The sequence below is a fragment of the Pelophylax lessonae genome (genome assembly GCF_965119305.1).
Source record: "Pelophylax lessonae genome assembly, chromosome: 9".
Lineage (NCBI taxonomy): Eukaryota > Metazoa > Chordata > Amphibia > Anura > Ranidae > Pelophylax > Pelophylax lessonae.
The window spans coordinates 116240207-116260218 of NC_138776.1; the positions used below are offsets into that span (position 1 = coordinate 116240207).

Below are 20012 nucleotides of genomic sequence, written 5' to 3' on the forward strand. Positions count from 1 at the left end.
TGCGCACTTTGTCACTGTAAGTTGGGGATGCCCTTGTGCTTCCCAAGACAGGGGCCTTTGAGTGTTCTAAAGACAATCAAGCTGTTAAGGAGGAGCAAAATGAATCTAAAATGAGGGTGCAGATCCCTTTCAAGTGAAAAGGCTAAAATCTGAGGGTGAGATCTTAGGTTAACTAAGTGATATACTGAGAGAGACCCTTAATTTAAAGTGGTTCTAAAGGCATACGTTTTCTACTTTACTGCATTCTATGCAGTTGGGTAAAAAAACCTTCTACTTGCAGCCCCCATAACTACATACCTGAGACCAATCTCGATTCAGTGGTGTGCATGAGAGCCGAGGTTCTTTCAGGTCTTTTGCTTTTTATTGGCTTGAATACATCGGCTTCCTCTGCTGTCAATCACAGCTAGAGACAAGGGAGCTGGATGCGAGGCCGAGACATGCTCTGTGTGTATTATGGACAAAGAGCAGGGCTCAGGAGCGAGTACACATTCAGCAGGTTGAGATAGTCGGGAGTGCTAGCGGGGGATCCAAGAAGAGAGGATCAAGAATGCTCTGTGCAAAACCATTGCACAGAGCAAGTAAGTATGACATGTTTGTTATTTAAAAAAAAAAAAGTGTACAATCCCTTTAAAAAGGAATCCCAAAGGCCAGAATTCCAGACAGAAATGTTAGGACAGCCATAACAATTGTCGGTAAAAAGGTTAAGCGCAATGTATCCAGTGAGGTTGCCCCCAATACTTCTAAGCAAGTATGTACCACTCTTTAGACTAAATCTTGTGTTCAAGGCTTTTGGGGTTTTTGCTTCTTACAGTTAGATCTTATTTTAAAGGATGGCATAACTCCAGTGAACAGAAGTCTATACAAGACTAAAAAATGGAGGTCTTTGGAGACTACTATTGTTACTAACCGATACATTGTAAAACAACCCATTTAGCTTAAAACAGGAATGAAAGGCAAAAAATGTATGTATATACATAAAAAAACATTATAAATACCCTTTTTTCCTTTTTTTTTTTTAAACTGACCACATCACAAGTGTTCTTAGTTGCATAAGGGGCTTAGAGAGGTAGGGGAGGAGAAACTGCAGAACAATGGTCTTTCCAGTGAATGGCTGTGACGGGGACACGTGTTAGCAGAAATGTAATCATTGGAGGACAGGCATGCTGTTCCTCCAGTACAGCCAGAAAACTGGCCATCTTTTGAAGGATGAACTGGACCCTTTTTTTTTTTTACAAAAGTACATGGTACAACAGGCGCAAATCAGGAATATGAAATGTTGGGGTAACATATTTTTAACCACTATACCTCCAGAAGATTTACCCCCCTTCATGACTAAGTGATATAATCGACAAACGGTTAAAACCTTTCAGCTTAACAAAGTCACTAACATCTGATTGCATAAAGCTTAGAAGATTCCTTCTGTAAAATCAATAAAAGATATTTGTTACGAGGAACATTTGTTCCAATTGATCTGTTTGTGCTGCTACAGAGGCATTTACAGGGAAATATAAGAACTCTGTATAAGTAGGCAATCATGATAAATTCAAAGAACTTGAAGAACTGTATTATCTGTACAAGTAACACAAGGTTCAGCTATTTGTAGTATTGGCTAGTGCAGGCTTTCTCAACCTTGAAACTGGGATAGGAGAAGGGATGAGTGGGATACTCCAACTATGAACTATGCACAATCAAGGACAACTAGCTGTAGTGTGGGGCAAGGCCGCTGCTTCATCTTGCCACTGAAGTGAAGATAGATAATGTGTTCCTGCTGGAATTACTATTCAGGGTTCTAACTTGGCACCACCTTTCTCACTTGCTATGTGTGCTGACACGTGTCCACTGACTCTCCACTGGAATGTTCCCCTTCCTGGGCAGACCCCCGGCAAGCTTCCCGGTACTCACGGTCACTGTTTTTCCCAAGGTTGATCTGCCTCCAGTTCCACCAGTCAGCTTTCCTGGACCTCCTGGCTCAGCTCCACACTCCTGACTCACAAGGCCGACTGACTGTGACCACCATCCATAGCAGCAGAAGGAGAGACAAATGTCCCCCTCCTTCTGGGACCTGGTTTCCCGCCCCTAAGACCACCCTGTCACATGTGCCCTTGGCTTTTATAACATATCCCAGGATGCACCACTGTTTGTGCCAACCCACTGGGACAGTTACAAAAGCTTGTGTGTCACTGGCTGGGTTTCCTCCACTATCCAACAGGCTCCCCTATTGGATACAGTGGGGACACTCCCTCAGTCCAGATGAATCACACCCTGGACACATGGAACAGGCCTAACTATTAATCATGCTCCCCTGATAAGCAGATGAAGACACTAGGCTTTACCTACCTAGCACCTACCTAGGAGGGTGCTACATATATTTCTGTAGTAGCAAAAAAGTTAACTTTGTGTCAGTTAATGGGCTGTTCAGACGCTGTGACTGATATTCAAGAAAAACAGAAATGAATACAGCAAAAAAAAAAACAGAAATCCCGTTCCTGGGACTCACTTCCATCAGGACCAACCTGGGATGTTCACTGGGACAGGAAGATAAGGAACTCCTGGCTTATCTAATTTTTAAAGGTCAAAATCAAAGCTGTCGTCTTGTGCTTACCAGCAGGCAGTCACTCACCCCTAGAACAAGCTTCCGGGGTGGGACTTCATACTTTTCATACAGACACAGCTCTCTTCTCTGCCCCCCCCCCCCTCGCTCACTGGAGCGCTGGGTTGTGAAGGGGGTCGAAGCGGCTGGCTCAGGCTCTCAGCGTCTCGACGAGAGGCTGAACCGCATGCCGGTCCAGGCCTTTGGGTGGATCCTGACTTCATTGTCATGAGCTTGCCTGAGCCTGGACTGGCTCTGTGATGTCAGCTGACAGCAGGCTTCAGCCCACTGTCTGATAAAAAGGGGCACAGGAGTCCAGAACGAACTGCAATCCTGTGATCCATAGGAGAAGTACAGCAAAATTGGCTTTGGCTGTACTTCTTCTTTAAACCTGCAGTGGCAATCCCAAGTATTAATATCCTCACATAGAATATTTAAAGGAGAGGTGGAAAAGCTAATGCCTTATAATGTATTATAGACTGGCACATATTATTACATTTATTTTTATATACTGCTCAAAAAAATTAAAGGAACACTTTTTAATCAGAGTATAGACAAAAGTCGATTAAACTCCTGGGATATTGATCTGATCAGTTAAGTAGCAGAGGGGATTGTTATTCAGCTTCATCTGCTTTGGTGTTAATAAAATTAACAACAGGTGCATTAGATGGGCAACAATGAGACAACCTCCAAAACAGGAATGGTTTTACTGGTGGAGGCCACTGATTTTTTTTTCCCTACTCCTCTTTTCTGACAGTTTTTTACTGATTTTATATTTGTCTAGGGTCAGTGTCACTACGAGTAGCATGAGGCGATACCTGGACCCTATAGAGGTTGCACAGGCAGTCCAACTCCTCCATAATGGTACATCAATATGTGCCATTGCCAGAAGGTTTGCTGTGTCTCCCACCACAGTCTCAAGTGCATGGAGGAGATTCCAGGAGATAGGCAGTTACTCTAGGAGAGCTGAACGGGCCGTAGAAGGTCCTTAACCCTTTAGCAGAACCGGTATTTGCTACTTTGTGCAAGGTGGAGCAGGATGAGCACTGCCAGAGCCCTACAAAATGATCTCCAGCAGGCCACTGGTGTGAATTTATCTAACCAAATAATGCTGCCTGTGATATCGTTCAGCATGACCAGTTTGGTGGTGGGTCAGTGATGGTCTGATATCCATGGAGGGATGCACAGACCTCTACAGGCTAAACAATGGCACCCTGACTGCCATTAGGTATCGGAATGAAATCCTTGGACCCATCCTTGGACCCATTGTCAGACCCTACGCTGGTGCAGTGGGTCCTGGGTTCTTCCTAGTGAACGATAATCCCCAGCCTTATGTGGCAAGAGTATGGCAGTTTATGAAGGATGAAGGAATTGATACAATTTAATGGCCCCTACACTCGCTTGACCTAAATCCAATAGAACACCTCTGAGACATTATGTATCGGTCCATCCGATGCCACCGGGTCGCACCTCAGTCTGTTCAGGAGCTCAGTGATGCCCTGGTCCAGATCTGGAAGGAAATACCCCAGGACACCATCCGTCATCTCAATAGAAGTATGCATACAAGCATGTGCGGGCAATACAAACTACTGAATTTCATTTTGAGTTGAGCAATGAAATTTCAGCAAAATGGACTAGCCTACTGCATCCTTTTTTTTCGGGGTGTCTTTGAATTTAGCCCTATGTATGTTGATAATTTTCAATTCCATCAAAATATGTGGCATCCTTTTGTTCCTAACATATTACCCAGTCCATATCAGTATAGATATCCAGCATTATATTTTCCTCCATTGAGATCTAATGTGTGTTTAAAGTGTACCTTTAATTTTTTTGAGCAGTGTAGTTTCACCTTTCATGATTATCTGTATTTTTTTTTACTACTTTTATTACAACTGACTCATTGGCAATATATAATCTGATGGGCAACACAGCTTTTCTTTGTACTCTAGACATTGTTTACCAAGCAATCCTCCAACATTGCATGTTTTCTGACTATGGTGCATTGCTGAATACTGTAGTAGTGCATATGTAAGCTTACCTGTTAAAAAAACAGTTGAGAACAGCTTTGGGAAATTGTTTACTAAGGTCATATCCATGCTAGGTGGTACATTCTGACCGGTACCAGATTTAAGCTCCAGATGCCATCCTTTACAAGTCAACTGTTCGCAGCCTCTTTCCTAACCTGGCTAATCTTAATATTCTGAAAGGATCCCCAGGTTTTCCACTTGTATTTTTACAAATTATTAAACAAAAATTTGATATAACCATATAGGTCTTTAGGTCTGATATAAAACTGCTTATTAATTCAACTCTCTACACCTGCCCCAAAATACGCCCCTTCTCGGAGGACGTGAGAGCTACCATCAAACAACTGACTTCTCTTAATTTAAGTGGGAACCCAACAACATGCTTGCTTAACTCAATGGAGAGACCCATCTAGAAATACAAGGCTTCCCTTACTATCCCAGGCTTGCATTCCAGTTCTGTGGAAACAAACAACCTCCGATTAGATCACTGTGGTATTCTAAAATGAAGGATATTCTTCATATGGAAGACTTAACGGCTACTCTCCACAACACCGAGGAAGCATTTAGAGAAAAGTGAAGGCCCTGTTGATACTTTTCCTACACTGATAATCACCTTCAGGTGAGGTGCCAATCTGACCCTGAACTATCCGAAGCATGCGGCTGAGTGCATATGTAACTTTTAAAACTGCCCTGGAGACACCCTGGGATTGTGATCTCTCTTCCTCTCCCTTCCCCTCTTTCTCCCCTCCCCCCCTTTTTTTACCTTTTTTCTCTTCCACTTCCCACTCTTCCTGTTCCCTCTACCTTACTTATAACAGAGTACTATTTATCCCTGGCTCCTGGCTGCTGCTTTTCTCTATGCGGTTACTGCTCATATGTTCTTTTGCGGCACCTACCCCGAATGCCTCAGGCAACACGTTGACCTCTACAGTGCCTTGAAAAAGTATTTTGTCATGTTAAAACCAAAATCATAAATGTATTTTATTGGGTTTTTATGTGATAGAGTCTAGAGACCAACACAAAGTGGCACATAATTGTGAAGTGGAAGGAAAAAGATAAATGGTTTTCAAATTTTTTTACAAATAAATATGTGGAAAGTTAAGCGTGCATTTGTATTCAGCCCCCCTAAGTCAAAGAACCACCTTTCGCTGCAATTACAGCTGCACATCTTTTGAATATGTCTCTACCAGCTTTGCACACCTGGAGAGTAACGTTTTTGCCCATTCTTCTTTGCAAAAAAGCTGAAGCTCTGTCAGATTGGATGGAGAGCATCTGTGAACAGCAATTTTCAAGTCTTTCCACAGATTCTTAATTGGATTTTGGCCTGGACTTTGACTGGGCCATTCTAGCACCTGAATATGTTTTGATCTAAACCATTCCATTGTAGCTCTGGCTGTATGTTTAGGGTCTTTGTTTTGCTGGAAGGTGACCCTCTACCTTAGTCTAAAGTCTTTTGCAGACTCTAATAGGTTTTCTTCTAAGATTGCCCTGTATTTGGCTCCATCCATCCTCCTATGAACTCTGACCAAGTTCTCTATCCCTGCTGAAGAAAAGCACCCCCACAACATGATGCTGCCTCCACCATGTTACACGGTGGGGATGGTGTGTTCAGGGTGATGTGCAGTGTTAGTTTTCTGCCACACATAGTGTTTTGCTTTTAGGCCAAAAAGTTCAATTTTGGTATACTCTGACCAGAGCACCTTCTTCCACATGTTTCCTGTGTCCCCCAAATGGCTGCACGTAAACTTCAAATTGGTCTTCTTTCTTTCAACAATGGCTTTCTTCTTGCCACTCTTCCATAAAGGCCAGATTTGTGGAGTGTACGACTAATAGTTGTCCTGTGAACAGATTCTCCCATCGAAACTATGGATCTCTGCAGCTCCTCCAGAGTTACTATGGGCCTCTTGGCTGCTTCTCTGATTAATGCTCTCCTTGCCCAGCCTGTCAGTTAAAGTGGAAGGCCATGTCTTAGTAGGTGTGCAGTTGTTCCATACTCTTCCCATTTTCAGATGATGGATTGAACAGTGCTCCATGAAATGTTTAAAGCTTGGGATATTTTTTTATAACCTAACCCTGCTTTAAACTTCCCCACAACTTTATCCCTGACCTGTCTGGTGTGTTCCTTAGCCTTTATGATGATATTTGTTCACCAAGGTTCTCTAACAAACCTCAGAGGGCTTCAGAGAACAGCTGTATTTATACTGAGATTAACTTACAGACAGGTGGACTCTATTTGCTAAATAGGTCACTTCTGAAGGCAATTGGTTCCACAAGATTTTAATTAGGAGTATCAGAGTAAAGAGGGCTGAATGCAAATTCACATTCTGCTATACAACATTCCAAAAAAAAATAAATAAAAATCAAAATCTTTCTTTCCTTTTGGCCAATTTGCGCTCTGCTACATATTTTTTTGTAAAAAAAAAAAAATTGCAATAAGCGTATTTTGATTGGTTTGCATAAAAGTTATCGCGTCTACAAACTAGGGGAAAGATTTATGTCGTTTTTATTTATTAATGTATTTTTTACTAGTAATGGCGGCGATCTGTGATTTTTAGCGGGACTGTGACATTGCGGCGGACAGATCGGATACCTAACTGACCTTTTTGACACTTTTGGGGGGACCAGGGACATTACTACAGTAATCAGTGCTAAAAATATGCACTGTTACTGTAAAAATTACACTGGCAGGGAAGGGGTTAACCTAGTGGGTGATCAAAGGGTTAAATGTGAGCCTAGGGGAGTGTTTTCTAACTGTGGGGGGGGGGGGGGATGGGCTTGCAAAATGATCATAGAGACCTGTGATCCTATATAGAAGGCGCTCTGTGATCATTCCAGAGAGAAGAACGGTCAGCTGTGTTTACAATAGCTGACCGTCCTTCACTCTCAGCAGGGTCTGGTATAGATTTTAGGGGAACTCCACGCCAACATTTTTTTAAAAAAGGACGTGGGGTCCCCACCACAATCCATACCGGGCCCTTTAGGGTCTGGTACAGATTTTAAGGGGAACTCCACGCCAAAATTGAAAAAAAAAAAAAACAGGCAGCTTACCCTCAAAAGTAAAAACCACAGAACACAGGTTTTGACAAACTGTGTTTTTTTTTTTTTTTTTAAAAAGAAAAAAAATATATAGTGTCCCTTGATGTAAATCCATCGTCAATCACGACACCCGCAATGGCACCCCAAACTCGGTGCGATTTTGCCACGACTGTCGGCTGATGAACCGCAGTAAAATAGTGCAAACAAAATCGCGGGACGCCTGTCGCCCCCAAAAAAAGTACAAAAATGTATTTTGTGCGACAGGCATCCCGTGATTCTGTTTGCGCAATTTTACCACGATTTGCTGGGCGCCAATCACTGCAAAATCGTGCTGCATTTGGGTTGCCATTGCAAGTCACAGGAATTGCACGGGCATCCCACGATTTGCAATGATTCGGGAACGTGGGCAGTTTCGTGGCCATTCTGCAGTAATCCGATATACCAGTATGTGAACGGAGCCTAATTTCTGTTCCATCATCATCAAAAAATGTCTTTATTTAGGGTTATTTTATCTTACATTGGTGACCTCTAGGGCAGTGTTTCTGAACTCCGGTCCTCAGGGCACACTAACAGGCAAGGTTTGCAAGAAAACTGAACTACATCACAGGTGATATCATTTGCTGCTCAGTGATTGCAGTATTCTAGTCTTAGTGTGCCCTGAGGACCAGAGTTGAGAAACACCGCTTTAGGGATTAAGGGGTCAGTAAAAACTCATGATTTTGGGCTGCAATTAAGGTTCATTTAAATAAGGGAGGGTCTAGCAAAGTTTTTATCAAAACATATGTAGCCCTTCCCCCCGAAAGGAGCTGCTGGATGTATTAGGTCCATTGTTCCTCTGTCCACGATTGCAAATAGCACCACACACTCTGAAACACCTGGCTAGGTGGGGAATTTTTATTGCAGATATATATGCAGAACCGCAGTAGCAAAAGAGATATAGATAACAGTAATGATACAGCAAACAGTTAAACTATAGCAAGGAATATATCGCAAATAGTTGAACAGTAGTAAGTATGCTGTAAAAACAAGCAACGGTTGTAGAGAGAAACTCTTCCTAAACCTTATACAGGTACATATACTGGGACAATCCTAACTAAGGAGAATTACGCTACTCTAATAGTTCTGCACTCTATAAAATACTCTCTAATGCTAGCCAGCTCGTTTGGGCCCAACTGTTATACACATAGGATAATGTCCCTTTAAGCACTGAAGATGACATTGACTCTTGTCCCTTTAAGCACTGATAATGTCACTAGCTCTGTGATACCTGCAGGCAACACTGTCAAAGTGTAATGTGGATTTGGCCAATGGCCTCTCACCTACTTCTTGTGTTAGCATACTGGGTGAAACCCATCCGGTCTGTGTCTGTAGTGTCCTTCACCCTTGATCAAGCAACGGGCTCCACCAACATCCGTGGCTTTCTCTAGTGTCTGTAGATGTTTATCGCTGTGCTTTTTCTCCCTTTCGGGTGCAACAGTGGGCAGTCTGCCAGCAGACAAATGTGCACACAGTCCTCTCAGAAATGTCCTCCATACTTTTTCCCCTTCCATGAAAACATCAGGGAACCACCTCCCCTTTTTGCCCCAGTGCCTTGTGGGATTTGCAGTTTACTCATTCCAGCTCACCAAGCCAGCTCAGTCTGTCAGAACTAAACCTCCCACAATCCTTGCAGTACACATCCTTTGTGCCCTCCTATTGAGTAGAGGGCAGACTCAAAGCTGGATGCACACAGCTCTACAATAAGTCCCCTTCTGTAGCTGTGCCTGTGTAAAAGTCTCCTGTGCTGCACAGACACAAATTATTTTTTCTGATTGGTTACTATGCACAGCTGCAGCAGATTCTGTGTGCACCAGTTTTAGTAAATCTCCCCTAAGGTGTCATTCATTGTTATGGTGCTGGCAGCTGGCCTGAAAGCACAGTGGAAACACATGATACTGATCCAGGGCTGCTGCATCCTGGGCCTCAGCACTCCCAAGATGACCTGCTCTGCCTCCTGCCCTCTGTCCAGACTGTCTCCACCTACTGTCCAGTGCCATGCTGCTGCTATGGTAAAGATTGTAAGATAGGACAAGGGGAATGAGGACTCAGGGGGGCTCTGATATGATTGGGAAGGGGGCTTCTGATATGGAAGGATACAATGTGGTCCTCTTACTGAAAAGGTTGGAGACCCCTGCCCTATAATAATAGGTTAAAACAATTTTTGGTAAATTAAAAATTATAAGTGTTGCAGTTTATTGTAACTGCTAGGCAACATTCTACAAATATGGATACAGATACTGTCTACTGAGGAAATAACCACATGACCACTGCTCAAATATAGTCACCGGCATTTTGAGGGCCCTTTGGAGGGGTCTTTGGGCCTTTTTTTTAATAGAAGCCAGAAGGGAAACATAATTTGCCTGCAATTTAAAACCATTTTTTTTTCATTGTAAATGTCAGCACTTAAAATTTTGTTTTTGTGTTGGTAGATGGTCCTTCCCAAATGCTATTTATGACAACCTGCTGCCTATTAGCCTACAAAATAGGCATTTTTCATTACACAGATTGGGCTCCCTTTTTTTAATGGGGTTAGAGTTTGGCATCTGAACTTCTTTGAAGTTTGCCAAACCTTCTCAAACAGAACCTAGGGCTTAGTTATTTTTCTATCATATGGATTATAATTCTGTTTAATCTATTCATGTTCCTCTTTAAATCACATGCAGGAAGGTTAACTAACTTTCAAAATTGGAATTCTTGGATATTACGAAATAATGCAAATTGTGAAGCCTTCTCTTATTAAAACGTTAGCATTGGACAAACTGTGTTCTCATTTAAAGTGAAGATATCTATGGATCAAGCTGGTGCACTGCAAAATGTAATATATTTAGAGGCTATTCATGATAAGGTTTATTTTCCTAGAAAATACAATTATTTCAGACAAATGCTTGTGTCACTTAAAATGGAAAACATTTTTTCATGATGTTCCTGTCCAATAAAGTTAATGAACGCAATGTTTTAAAACAGAAATAAAAACAACTATTTTCTTTTAATTTGTTCTGTGATTGCAATCATACCATTTGTGCCCTGTGCCATTTTAACAAAAGCAATTATACTGCTAAAGCGCCTTCCATCAGCTTTACTGCCTCTGCTTCATTTGTGGCTGCTTATTTCAAAGCACTACTTCTGAAATATATGCACATATTTTATTCCCCCCACCACTGACGTCTATTAGGAAAACATTGAAATACTTGCAGATGTGGCGTTAAATTATTTTTTTCACTATATTTCTACAACTGCATATAAAATTATCTATATACAGTAAATACATATATACAGTGGCTTGAAAAATTATTCATACCCCTTGCAACTTTCCACATTTTGTCATGTTACAACCAAAAACGTAAATGTATTTCTTTGGAATTTTATGTGATAGACCAACACAAAGCAGTACACAATTGGGAAGTGAAAGGAAAATGATAAATGGTTTTCAAATATTTTTACAAATAAATATCTAATTAGTGTGGGTTACATTTGTCATTTGTATTCAAACAGCTCCCCCTCTCCCCCCCCTCCCCCCCCGGAGTCAACTCTTTGTAGAACCCCCTTTCTCTGCAATTACAGGTACAAGCCTTTTTAAGTAGGTCTCGACCAGCTTTGCACCTCTTTGCAAAATAGCTCAAGCTCTGTCAGATTAGATGGAGAGCGTCTGTGAACAGCAATATTCAATTCTTGCTAAAGATTCCATTCTAACACATGAATATGCTTTGATCTAAACCATTCCATTGTAGCTCTGGCTGTATGTTTAGGGTCGTTGTCCTGCTGGAAGGTGAACATCTGCCCCAGTCTCAATTCTTCGGCAGACTCTAGGTTTTCTTCTAAGTTTGCCCTGTATTTGGCTTCATCCATCTTCCCATCAACTCTGACCGGCTTCCCTCTCCCTGCTGAAGAAAAGCATTCCTAAAACATGATGCTGCCACCACCATGTTTCACGGTGGGAATAATGTGTTCAGGGTGATGTGTAGTGTTAGTTTTCCACCACACATAGCGTTTTGCTTTTAGGCCAAAAAGTTACATTTTGGTATCATCTGACCAGAGCACCTTCTTCCACATGGGACTTCTTACGATTTTCTTTCAACAATGGTTTTCTTCTCGCCACTCTTCCATAAAGGCAAGATTTGTGGAGTGCATGACTAATAGTTGTCTTGAAGACAGATTCTCCCACCTGAGCTGTGGATCTCTGCAGCTCCTCCAGAGTTACCATGGGCCTCTTGGCTGCTTCTCTGATTAATACTTTCCTGTCCCAGTCGGTCAGTTTAGGTGGACGGACATGTTTTGGTAGGTTTGCAGTTGTGCCATACTCTTTCCAATTTCGGATGATGGATTGAACAGTGCTCCATGAGATGGTCAAACCTTAGAATATTTTTTTTATAACCTAACCCTGCTTTAAACTTCTCCAAAACATTATCCCTGACCTGTCTGGTGTGTTCCTTGGCCTTCATGCTGCTGTTTGTTCACTAAGGTTCTCTAGCAAACCTCTGAGGGCTTCACAGAACAGCTGTATTTATACTGAGATTAAATTACACACAGGTGGACTCTATTTACTATTTAGGTGACTTCTGAAGGCAATTGGTTCCAGTAGACCTTAGTTAGGGGTATCAGAGTAAAGGGGCTGAATACAAATGCACACCACACTTTTCAGATATTTATTGGAAAAGATTTGTAAAACCATTTATCACTTTCCTTACACGTCACAATTATGTGCCACTTTGTGTCGGTCTATCACATAAAATCCCATAAAATACATTTACATCTTTGGTTGTAACATGACAAAATGTTATATATATATAATGTTATATATATATATATACTGTATATATATACAGTATATATATATATACCACATACTTTTTAAACTCTTGAAGCTGGGATTGAAAAAAAAAACAAAACATTTTTTACTTGGTATGTTAGTGTATATATTCCACAGGGTTATAGTTCCTCTATGTAAACAAGCACAACTGATTTAGCATTTCCCCAATCCATTCTGAATCTGTAGTCTGTGAAATAAGTTTACCTCTTTTATTTTATTAACCACTTGAAAGTTTTACCCCCTTCCTAACCAGGCCATTTTTTTGTGATACGGCACTGCGTGGCTTTAAATGACAATTGTGTGGTCGTGCGACATTGTACCCAAATAAAATTGATGTCCCTTTTTTTCCCCACAAATAGAGCTTTCTTTTGGTGGTATTTTATCACCTCTGCAAGTTTTTATTTTTTGCAAAAAACAAAACAATATTTTTTACTTTCTTCATCAGTTTAGACCAATTTGTATTCTGCTACATATTTTTGGTTAAAAAAAAAAAAAATCCCAAAAAGCATATGTTGAACAGGAAATTACTGTATATAATTTTACAAGTCTGACAGGGAGGGAGGATGATGGGAAAAGGGGAGGGACGGAAAGAGGAGGGGAAATCTCAGCAGACAAGGGAAGAGGGGATTTTGAGTGTGCCCAAAATATCAGAAAAGATGGGTAAAAAATATATAAATTTTGTTCAATAATGCACAAAAATTATTTTAAAAAATGACTCTTATGTATAACATGTCAAAAATATTGTTCAAGGATTCACGGGGGTCTCTGGATCTTTCAACGCCACAGAACTGCACGTATGCCATATTAGTTCTTTTACCATTCATTTTTTACATCCTCTTCTATGCTACTGTTTTGAATGACTTATACTCAAAATGATGGTCCATCCCGGCCCACTGTATCCAATTCCATTTTTTCCTGTTACTTGTGAATACACTATTGTTAACACCCACCGCCCGCCCCCACTAGCTTTATATCCCTTGCTCAATATGGCCTCGGACTTAGCCTGATTAGGGAGCACTAAAAAAACACAAATAAATCTGGCGCTAGAATGATAGGACCAGCGCCCTCTCCATGATAATTGGCATAACACCTGGGGTCAAGTACCAGCTGTGTGGTAACAAAACACACCAGGAGGGATGTTCAAAAGTACCAGTCACAAGAGTTACCCACATATAAGCGCTATATGAACCCACCGATGATGATTAATGATGGCAGCAATAATAGTCATGAATGATGCCAATGTAGTAAATAGAACATTGAAAAGTTGTCAGGATAACCATAGGAGAAGCAGGCACTCCTCACGCTCCCATGGCTCCCCTGCATGGGGTCACCGCACATGCCCCTCACCACTAGCGGCTCTATAGCAGTTCAAGCCTCATTTTGGTCCTCCTTCCTCCAGAGTCTGATGTCACGTCCGGGTCCCCTTCCCGGACGGCACTCATCGTTGGTGATCGGAGCCAGGGCTGCTGATAGGGGAGGACCACCAGCCCTCTTGTAGGGGGCCCGAGCACACAGGGGGGCCCACACAGAGAGGGGGATTAGTGATGGACAACAAATACAGAAATCTTCCTCCAGCACTTGAATCTGATCTGTCCCTCTCCCTGCTATCAGCTTCTGTTGAGAAAGAGACAGTCGTCCCTCACTAATCCCCCTCCCTTGTGTGCCCCCCTCCCAACACTTATCTCTGCTCAGGAGTTTATTTGTAAATTTTAACTTTGTTTCTCTCTCTCTGTCTCTCTGATCACTGAGCTCCAACTGCCCAGCCTGTATATTTTTCTCGTCTCATCTTCTTTTTTATTTAACATCGTTTTTTTTTTAGATTTTAGCAGGAATTATGCGAGTTCTGTTATATTTGTGTCTGCTAATAGTGATTTTGTTGTAATTTTAGCTAAATATATCTTTAATATTTTCTTGGGGGGGCCCTGCCAGGTAGTCTGTATGTATATTTCTAACAGCAGCCCTGATCGGAGCAGCCACAGACGGCGATCCTCCTTGCCTCCTATACCAGGCATTGTGTGAACCCTTTTTCACCCATCCCTGTCCAGGATTGAGGCATTCTGTTGTCACTCCTCAACACCAACAGGAAATTCAGTAAAAAATAAGTTTTTTATTGTACATACAAAGGTACAAGGGTTTTATACCTTTACACACACTGGATGGTCACCAAGCTGTACGTTTTTAACCCCTTATTTTGGCTTCACCATTGCAGATCTAGCGGGGGTCATTGTACAAGGAGTACTGTTGTTTTATACATACATGGAACTGATTTTGAATAAAACTTTTACATTTTCTATTTACTACATTGGCATCATTCATGACTATTACTGCTGCCATCATTAATCATCATTGGTGGGTTCATATAGCGCTTATATGTGGTTAACCCTTGTGTGACTGATTAGGGAGCATGCCTTCGTACACTGATCATACATTTAAAAATGCTTTTTTTATCCTGCCTTAAATACACTGACCCTGACCTTTGACCCTGACCTGTGACTCTGACTGTGACTTTTGACCCTAACCATGTCCTATACATTAACTCTGACATTGACCTCGATCAAACCTTGATCTAGCTATTTTATCTTTTTTTTTTTTTTTTTTTTTACTATTTGTTTTACACACACTTTTTGTTTAAACTTTTCTCCTCTCGCAAGGGGAAAGAGATACTATGTATCTGTTTTCCATTCAAGAGGAAAAAAAAAACATAGGGGTGGGCTGTACAGTGACAGATCCCTTTGATAGTCAGATAAAATGATCAGACAATCGGATGATCGGTACCGAACCTCCCAATTCTTATTTGTCAATACAGAGCCCTTGGTGAAACACAGCAACGCATATATGCGGCTTCATGGAAAAAGATACACTTCCAGAAAGCTGCATATATACCTACGCTTGGTGGGAAGGGGCTAAGAAGCATCCAACATGACAAACATGAATATTTAAAAAAACCTTGAGAATAAGTGACTGCAAATAAGCTGCATGCTTTTTATATTTAAACATTTTAAAGAGGTTGTAAACCTCAGAATTTTTTTTTTAAAAAAACGAACACCTGAAAGACAAACACATAATGAGCTAGTATGCATCGCATACTAGCTCATTATGAAATATTTACTTTAGAATGAAGCCTCGCAGTGCCACCTGCTCACCTTTCTCATGGGTGACATGTTCGGTCACCCTTCTTCCGGGTTTGCGGCATCCGGTCATCTGATTGGCTGGACCCGCGATGACGTCACTCCCGTGCATGCGCGCGGGAACCGACGGTCACGGCACGGGGCTCTGAAGGAACGGCATGGGCGGCAGTTCCTTCAGAGCGCATGCGCCAGTGATGTCACTGGCTGCATGCAAAGTAAATATCTCCTAAATGGTGCAAGTTTAGGAGATATTTACAGTACCTATAAGTAAGCCTTATCATAGTCTTACCTATAGGTACAAATTGCAGAGGAGGGTTTACTTCCTCTTTAAAAACAATTACCTTTTTTTTTTAGCATAATTTATCTTAAAAGTTTAATGTCTAAAAATGTATATTTTTTTTTGGGGTGGATGCAGACTGAATCCTTCACTTTGTGTTTTGGAGACTACAGCATGAGGCTCTAGTCAGATCTATAAGCACATTGCAAGCCTTAGCACATCTGTGAGTTGTGGTGTGCTAAAGGACTGGTGGCCCTCTTTACAACTGTACTGTATATGTGCATTGGAGCATCATTTATTTTCAGAAGCGTGAATTTACCATTAACCACTTAAGCCCCGGAAGATTTTACAGCCTTCCTGACCAGGGCCTATTTTGCGATTCGGCACTGCGTGACTTTAACGGACAATTACGCGGTCGTGCGACGCTGTACCTAAACAAATTTGACATCCTTTTTTTCCCACAAACAGAGCTTTCTTTTGGTGGTATTTGATCACCTGTGCGATTTTTTGATCATGCGCTATAAACAAAAAAAGAGCATCAATTTTGCAAAAATAACAATATTTTTCACATTTTTTTATATGAAATTCCCCCCAAAAAATGTAATTTTTTTAACATTTTCGGCCAATTTGTTTTATGCTACATATGTTTGGTAAAAAAAATCGCAAAAAGCGTATTTTGATTGGTTTGTGCAAAAGTTATCGCGTTTACTAACAAAGGGAAAGATTTTTGTCATTTTTGTTTTTTTTTTTAAACGCGTAATGGCGGCGATCTGCGATTTTTTTTGCGGTACTGCGACATTGCGGCGGACAGATCGGACCCTTGACTGACATTTTTGACACTTTTGGGGTTACCAGTGACATTACTACAGTAATCAGTGCTATAAATATGCACTGTTACTGTAAAATTACACTCGCAGTGAAGGGGTTAACTTTTTTTGAGAGGGAGGGGCAATGTGTGTCCCTAGGGGCATGATTCTAACTGTGATTGGCTGTGGCTTGAGGTGTAAGAATAGTACATAGTAGAACCGTATGATCACTATTCCTACACAGGGGAGAATTACAGGCGGCTTTTTTACATTAGCCGCCTGCCTTTCTCCCTCTCCACCGACGATCGCGAGTGACCGGCGGACGATCGGGTCCGCCGGTCACACGCGCGGAGGGTCCGTGACCACGCGGGAGCGGGAGCGCGCCTCCGGCGGCGCGCGCTCGTTCCTGAGACCCTCACAGGCTAGCGACGTAGTACTACGTCGCTTTGCCTGTGAGGGGCTGACCGCCGCAATCTTCAACAGATGCTATTTTATGATGATATGTTTGTCGGATTGCATACCTTTTGTTGGTTTTGTACCATGGATGGGTTTACACCCATGTGTTAGGAATGTCTATGCTCTCCTTTTTTCTTTGCAAATTTAACCTCTTGCCGACCATCCACCATAGTATTACTGCGGCAGGGCGGCTTGGCTGCGCAAAATCACGTAGTACTACGTGATTTCATGCACAAGGTCTCGGCAGCCGCGCTCCTGCTATGTGGAGGCTGGAGCCGGCCTCCCGTGATCGTCAAATAAACTGACAGAAGACCCACCTGCTTATGTAAACAAAGCAGGCCGCTCTTCTGTCAGACAGGCAGGGAGAGATCAGAAGTTTCAGTTAAGCTGAAACCTCGATCTCTCTGTCCCTGTCACAGAACCTGCCCCCCCACAGTGAGCAAGTATATTTAGGCACACATTAACCCCTTTGATCACCCCCAGTGTTAACCCCTTCCCTGCCAGTGTCATTTATACAGTAACAGTGCATAATATTTAGCACTGATTACTATATTAATGTCACTGGTCCCCAAAAAGTGGCAAAAATGTAAGGCTCGATCTGTCGGCCGCAATGTCGCAGTTCCGCTAAAAAATGCTGATCGCCGCCATTACTAATAAAAACAAGAAAATAAATAAAAATTCCAAAAAACGATCTATCTAGTTTGTAAACGCTTTCACTTTTACGCAAACCAATTAAAATATGCTTTTTGGGATTTTTTTTAACCAAAAATATGTAGCAGAATACAAATTGGCCTAAACAGATATAAAGAATTTGATTTTTAAATTTTTTTTATTGGAAATGTTTTATAGCAGAAAGTAAAAATATATGGCGTTTTTTTCAAAATTGACGCTCTTATTTTGTTTATATCGCAAAATCTAAAAAACGAAGAGATGATCAAATACCACCAAAAGAAAGCTCTATTTGTGGGAAAAAGGACATCAACTGTATTTGGGTAAAGCGTTGCACGATCGTGCAACTTTTGGTTAAAGTAATGTAGTGCCGAATCGCAAAAAATGGCCTTGTCATTAAGGGGGTAAAACCTTCCAGAGCTGAAGTCGTTAAAAATAAATATTTTACAAAAACAAAAAAAATAAAATAACGCATATACAAACCAAATCAAAAATATAAAACAAATTCCGAAAAGGAATCATTCTAACATAACGAATATGACAAAATAAAATTATTCACTTAATGATCAAATCTGAAATGAAACAAATTTTTCCGCCATCTCTAGTTGCCACTGGCTGCAAAGGAGCAGTGGCTGCAGCTCTCCTAAATCCCACCAGGATTTCTGAACTCTGCCTTTACCCCTACGCTGGAACAGATGTCTTCTTTCTGAATTCTCCACAATATATAAAACAATCAATCTTCAAACATCAACTCAAACTTGAAAACATTTTGGGTAGCCTACCTTGTAAAAGATAAAACGCGTAAAGAATTTTAAAGCTTCTCTTTGTTCAATTTTCATAACATGATTTTTTTTTCTCTCAGCTTGTAGATCTTGACCTTAAAAGAAAATGGGAACAAAGAAAAGAATTTTCAGCAGTTTGGAAATAATCTTGATTACACTTGTTGTGTTGCTTTTTGCCATTTCAGCTGGCTTAATAGCATTAATATTTGTCCTGGAAAACATGCCGCGAGATCCCAGTAAGTTATTTCACTTTCCTGCTTTCATGTAATTCTTTCAAAGAAGCACAGTGGAAAATATATTTTACACTGTCATTTACTAGAACACTAACCTCTGACTTGTTTCTAGTAGCGACCCTTTTACTAAGAAAGAAACATGTCTTATATCAGCAGAGATGCTCAATATGTTTGCTGATCCAAGGTCCTTCACTCTACTTTACCCTGCACTTCCTTAGTACTGAGTCTTGTAAAGATGATCATTTTATCTTAGTTTGTGATTTTTATCAGGGAGAGTGGAAATGTCAGGGAACAGCAGGCACAAGGTCAAAACAGCACCACTTCTGGCAGAACATTGCGGTAGCCGGTAGCAAGCTGCTAGCACTCTAGGTTTATTGACCTTCACAAATTCTTGCAGGTGAACCAGGCACTGTAATCTGAAATTTCTTCAGTGATGTCACATGAAAAGATATAATAAAATATTTACAAAAATGTGAGGGGTGTACTCACTTTTGTGAGATACGATATAATACAGAGATTGTGACATTCCCTAAAAATGAGATGCATCTTCTTGGCAAATTTGTTTTACTTTGCTACAATGTAAAGTAATGAGTGTACAGCTTGTATAAAAGTGTAGATTTGCTGTCCCCTCAAAATAATTCAATACATAGCCATTAATGTCTAAACCGCTGGCAGCAAAAGTGAGTACACCCCTAAGTCAAAATGTCCAAATTGGGCCCAATTAGCCATTTTCCCTCCCCGGTGTCATGTGACTCGTGTTACAAGGTCTCAGGTGTGAATGGGGAGCAGGTGTGTTAAATTGTTGTTATCGCTCTCACTCCCTCATACTGGGCACTGGAAGTTCAATATGGCATCTCATGGCAAAGAACTTTCTGAGGATCTGAAAAAAAGAATTGTTGCTCTACATAAAGATGGCCTAGGCTATAGGAAGATTACCAAGACCCTGAAACTGAGCTGTAGCACGGTGGCCAAGACCATACAGTGGTTTAACAGGACAGGTTCTTCTCAGAACAGGCCTCGCCATGGTGGACCAAAGAAGTTGAATGCACATACTAAGCGTCATATCTAGAGGTTGTCTTTGGGAAATAGTTGTATGAGTGCTGCCAGCATTGCTGTAGAGGTTGTAGGGGTGGGGGGTTCAGCCTTTCAGTGCTCAGACCAT

General features: G+C 41.3%; 1 protein-coding gene across 1 annotated transcript in view; it reads left to right on the plus strand.

Annotated features, from left to right (window-relative positions):
• The window catches only part of ASAH2 (N-acylsphingosine amidohydrolase 2), a gene marked incomplete at its 5' end in the record, with an annotated part of 147217 nt that overhangs the window by 54632 nt on the left and 72573 nt on the right, over nt 1–20012 (plus strand). The window contains one exon of the mRNA XM_082268888.1: nt 18803–18853. Coding sequence (XP_082125014.1) covers nt 18803–18853 — 51 coding nt within the window. The remainder of the gene's footprint in view (nt 1–18802; nt 18854–20012) is intronic.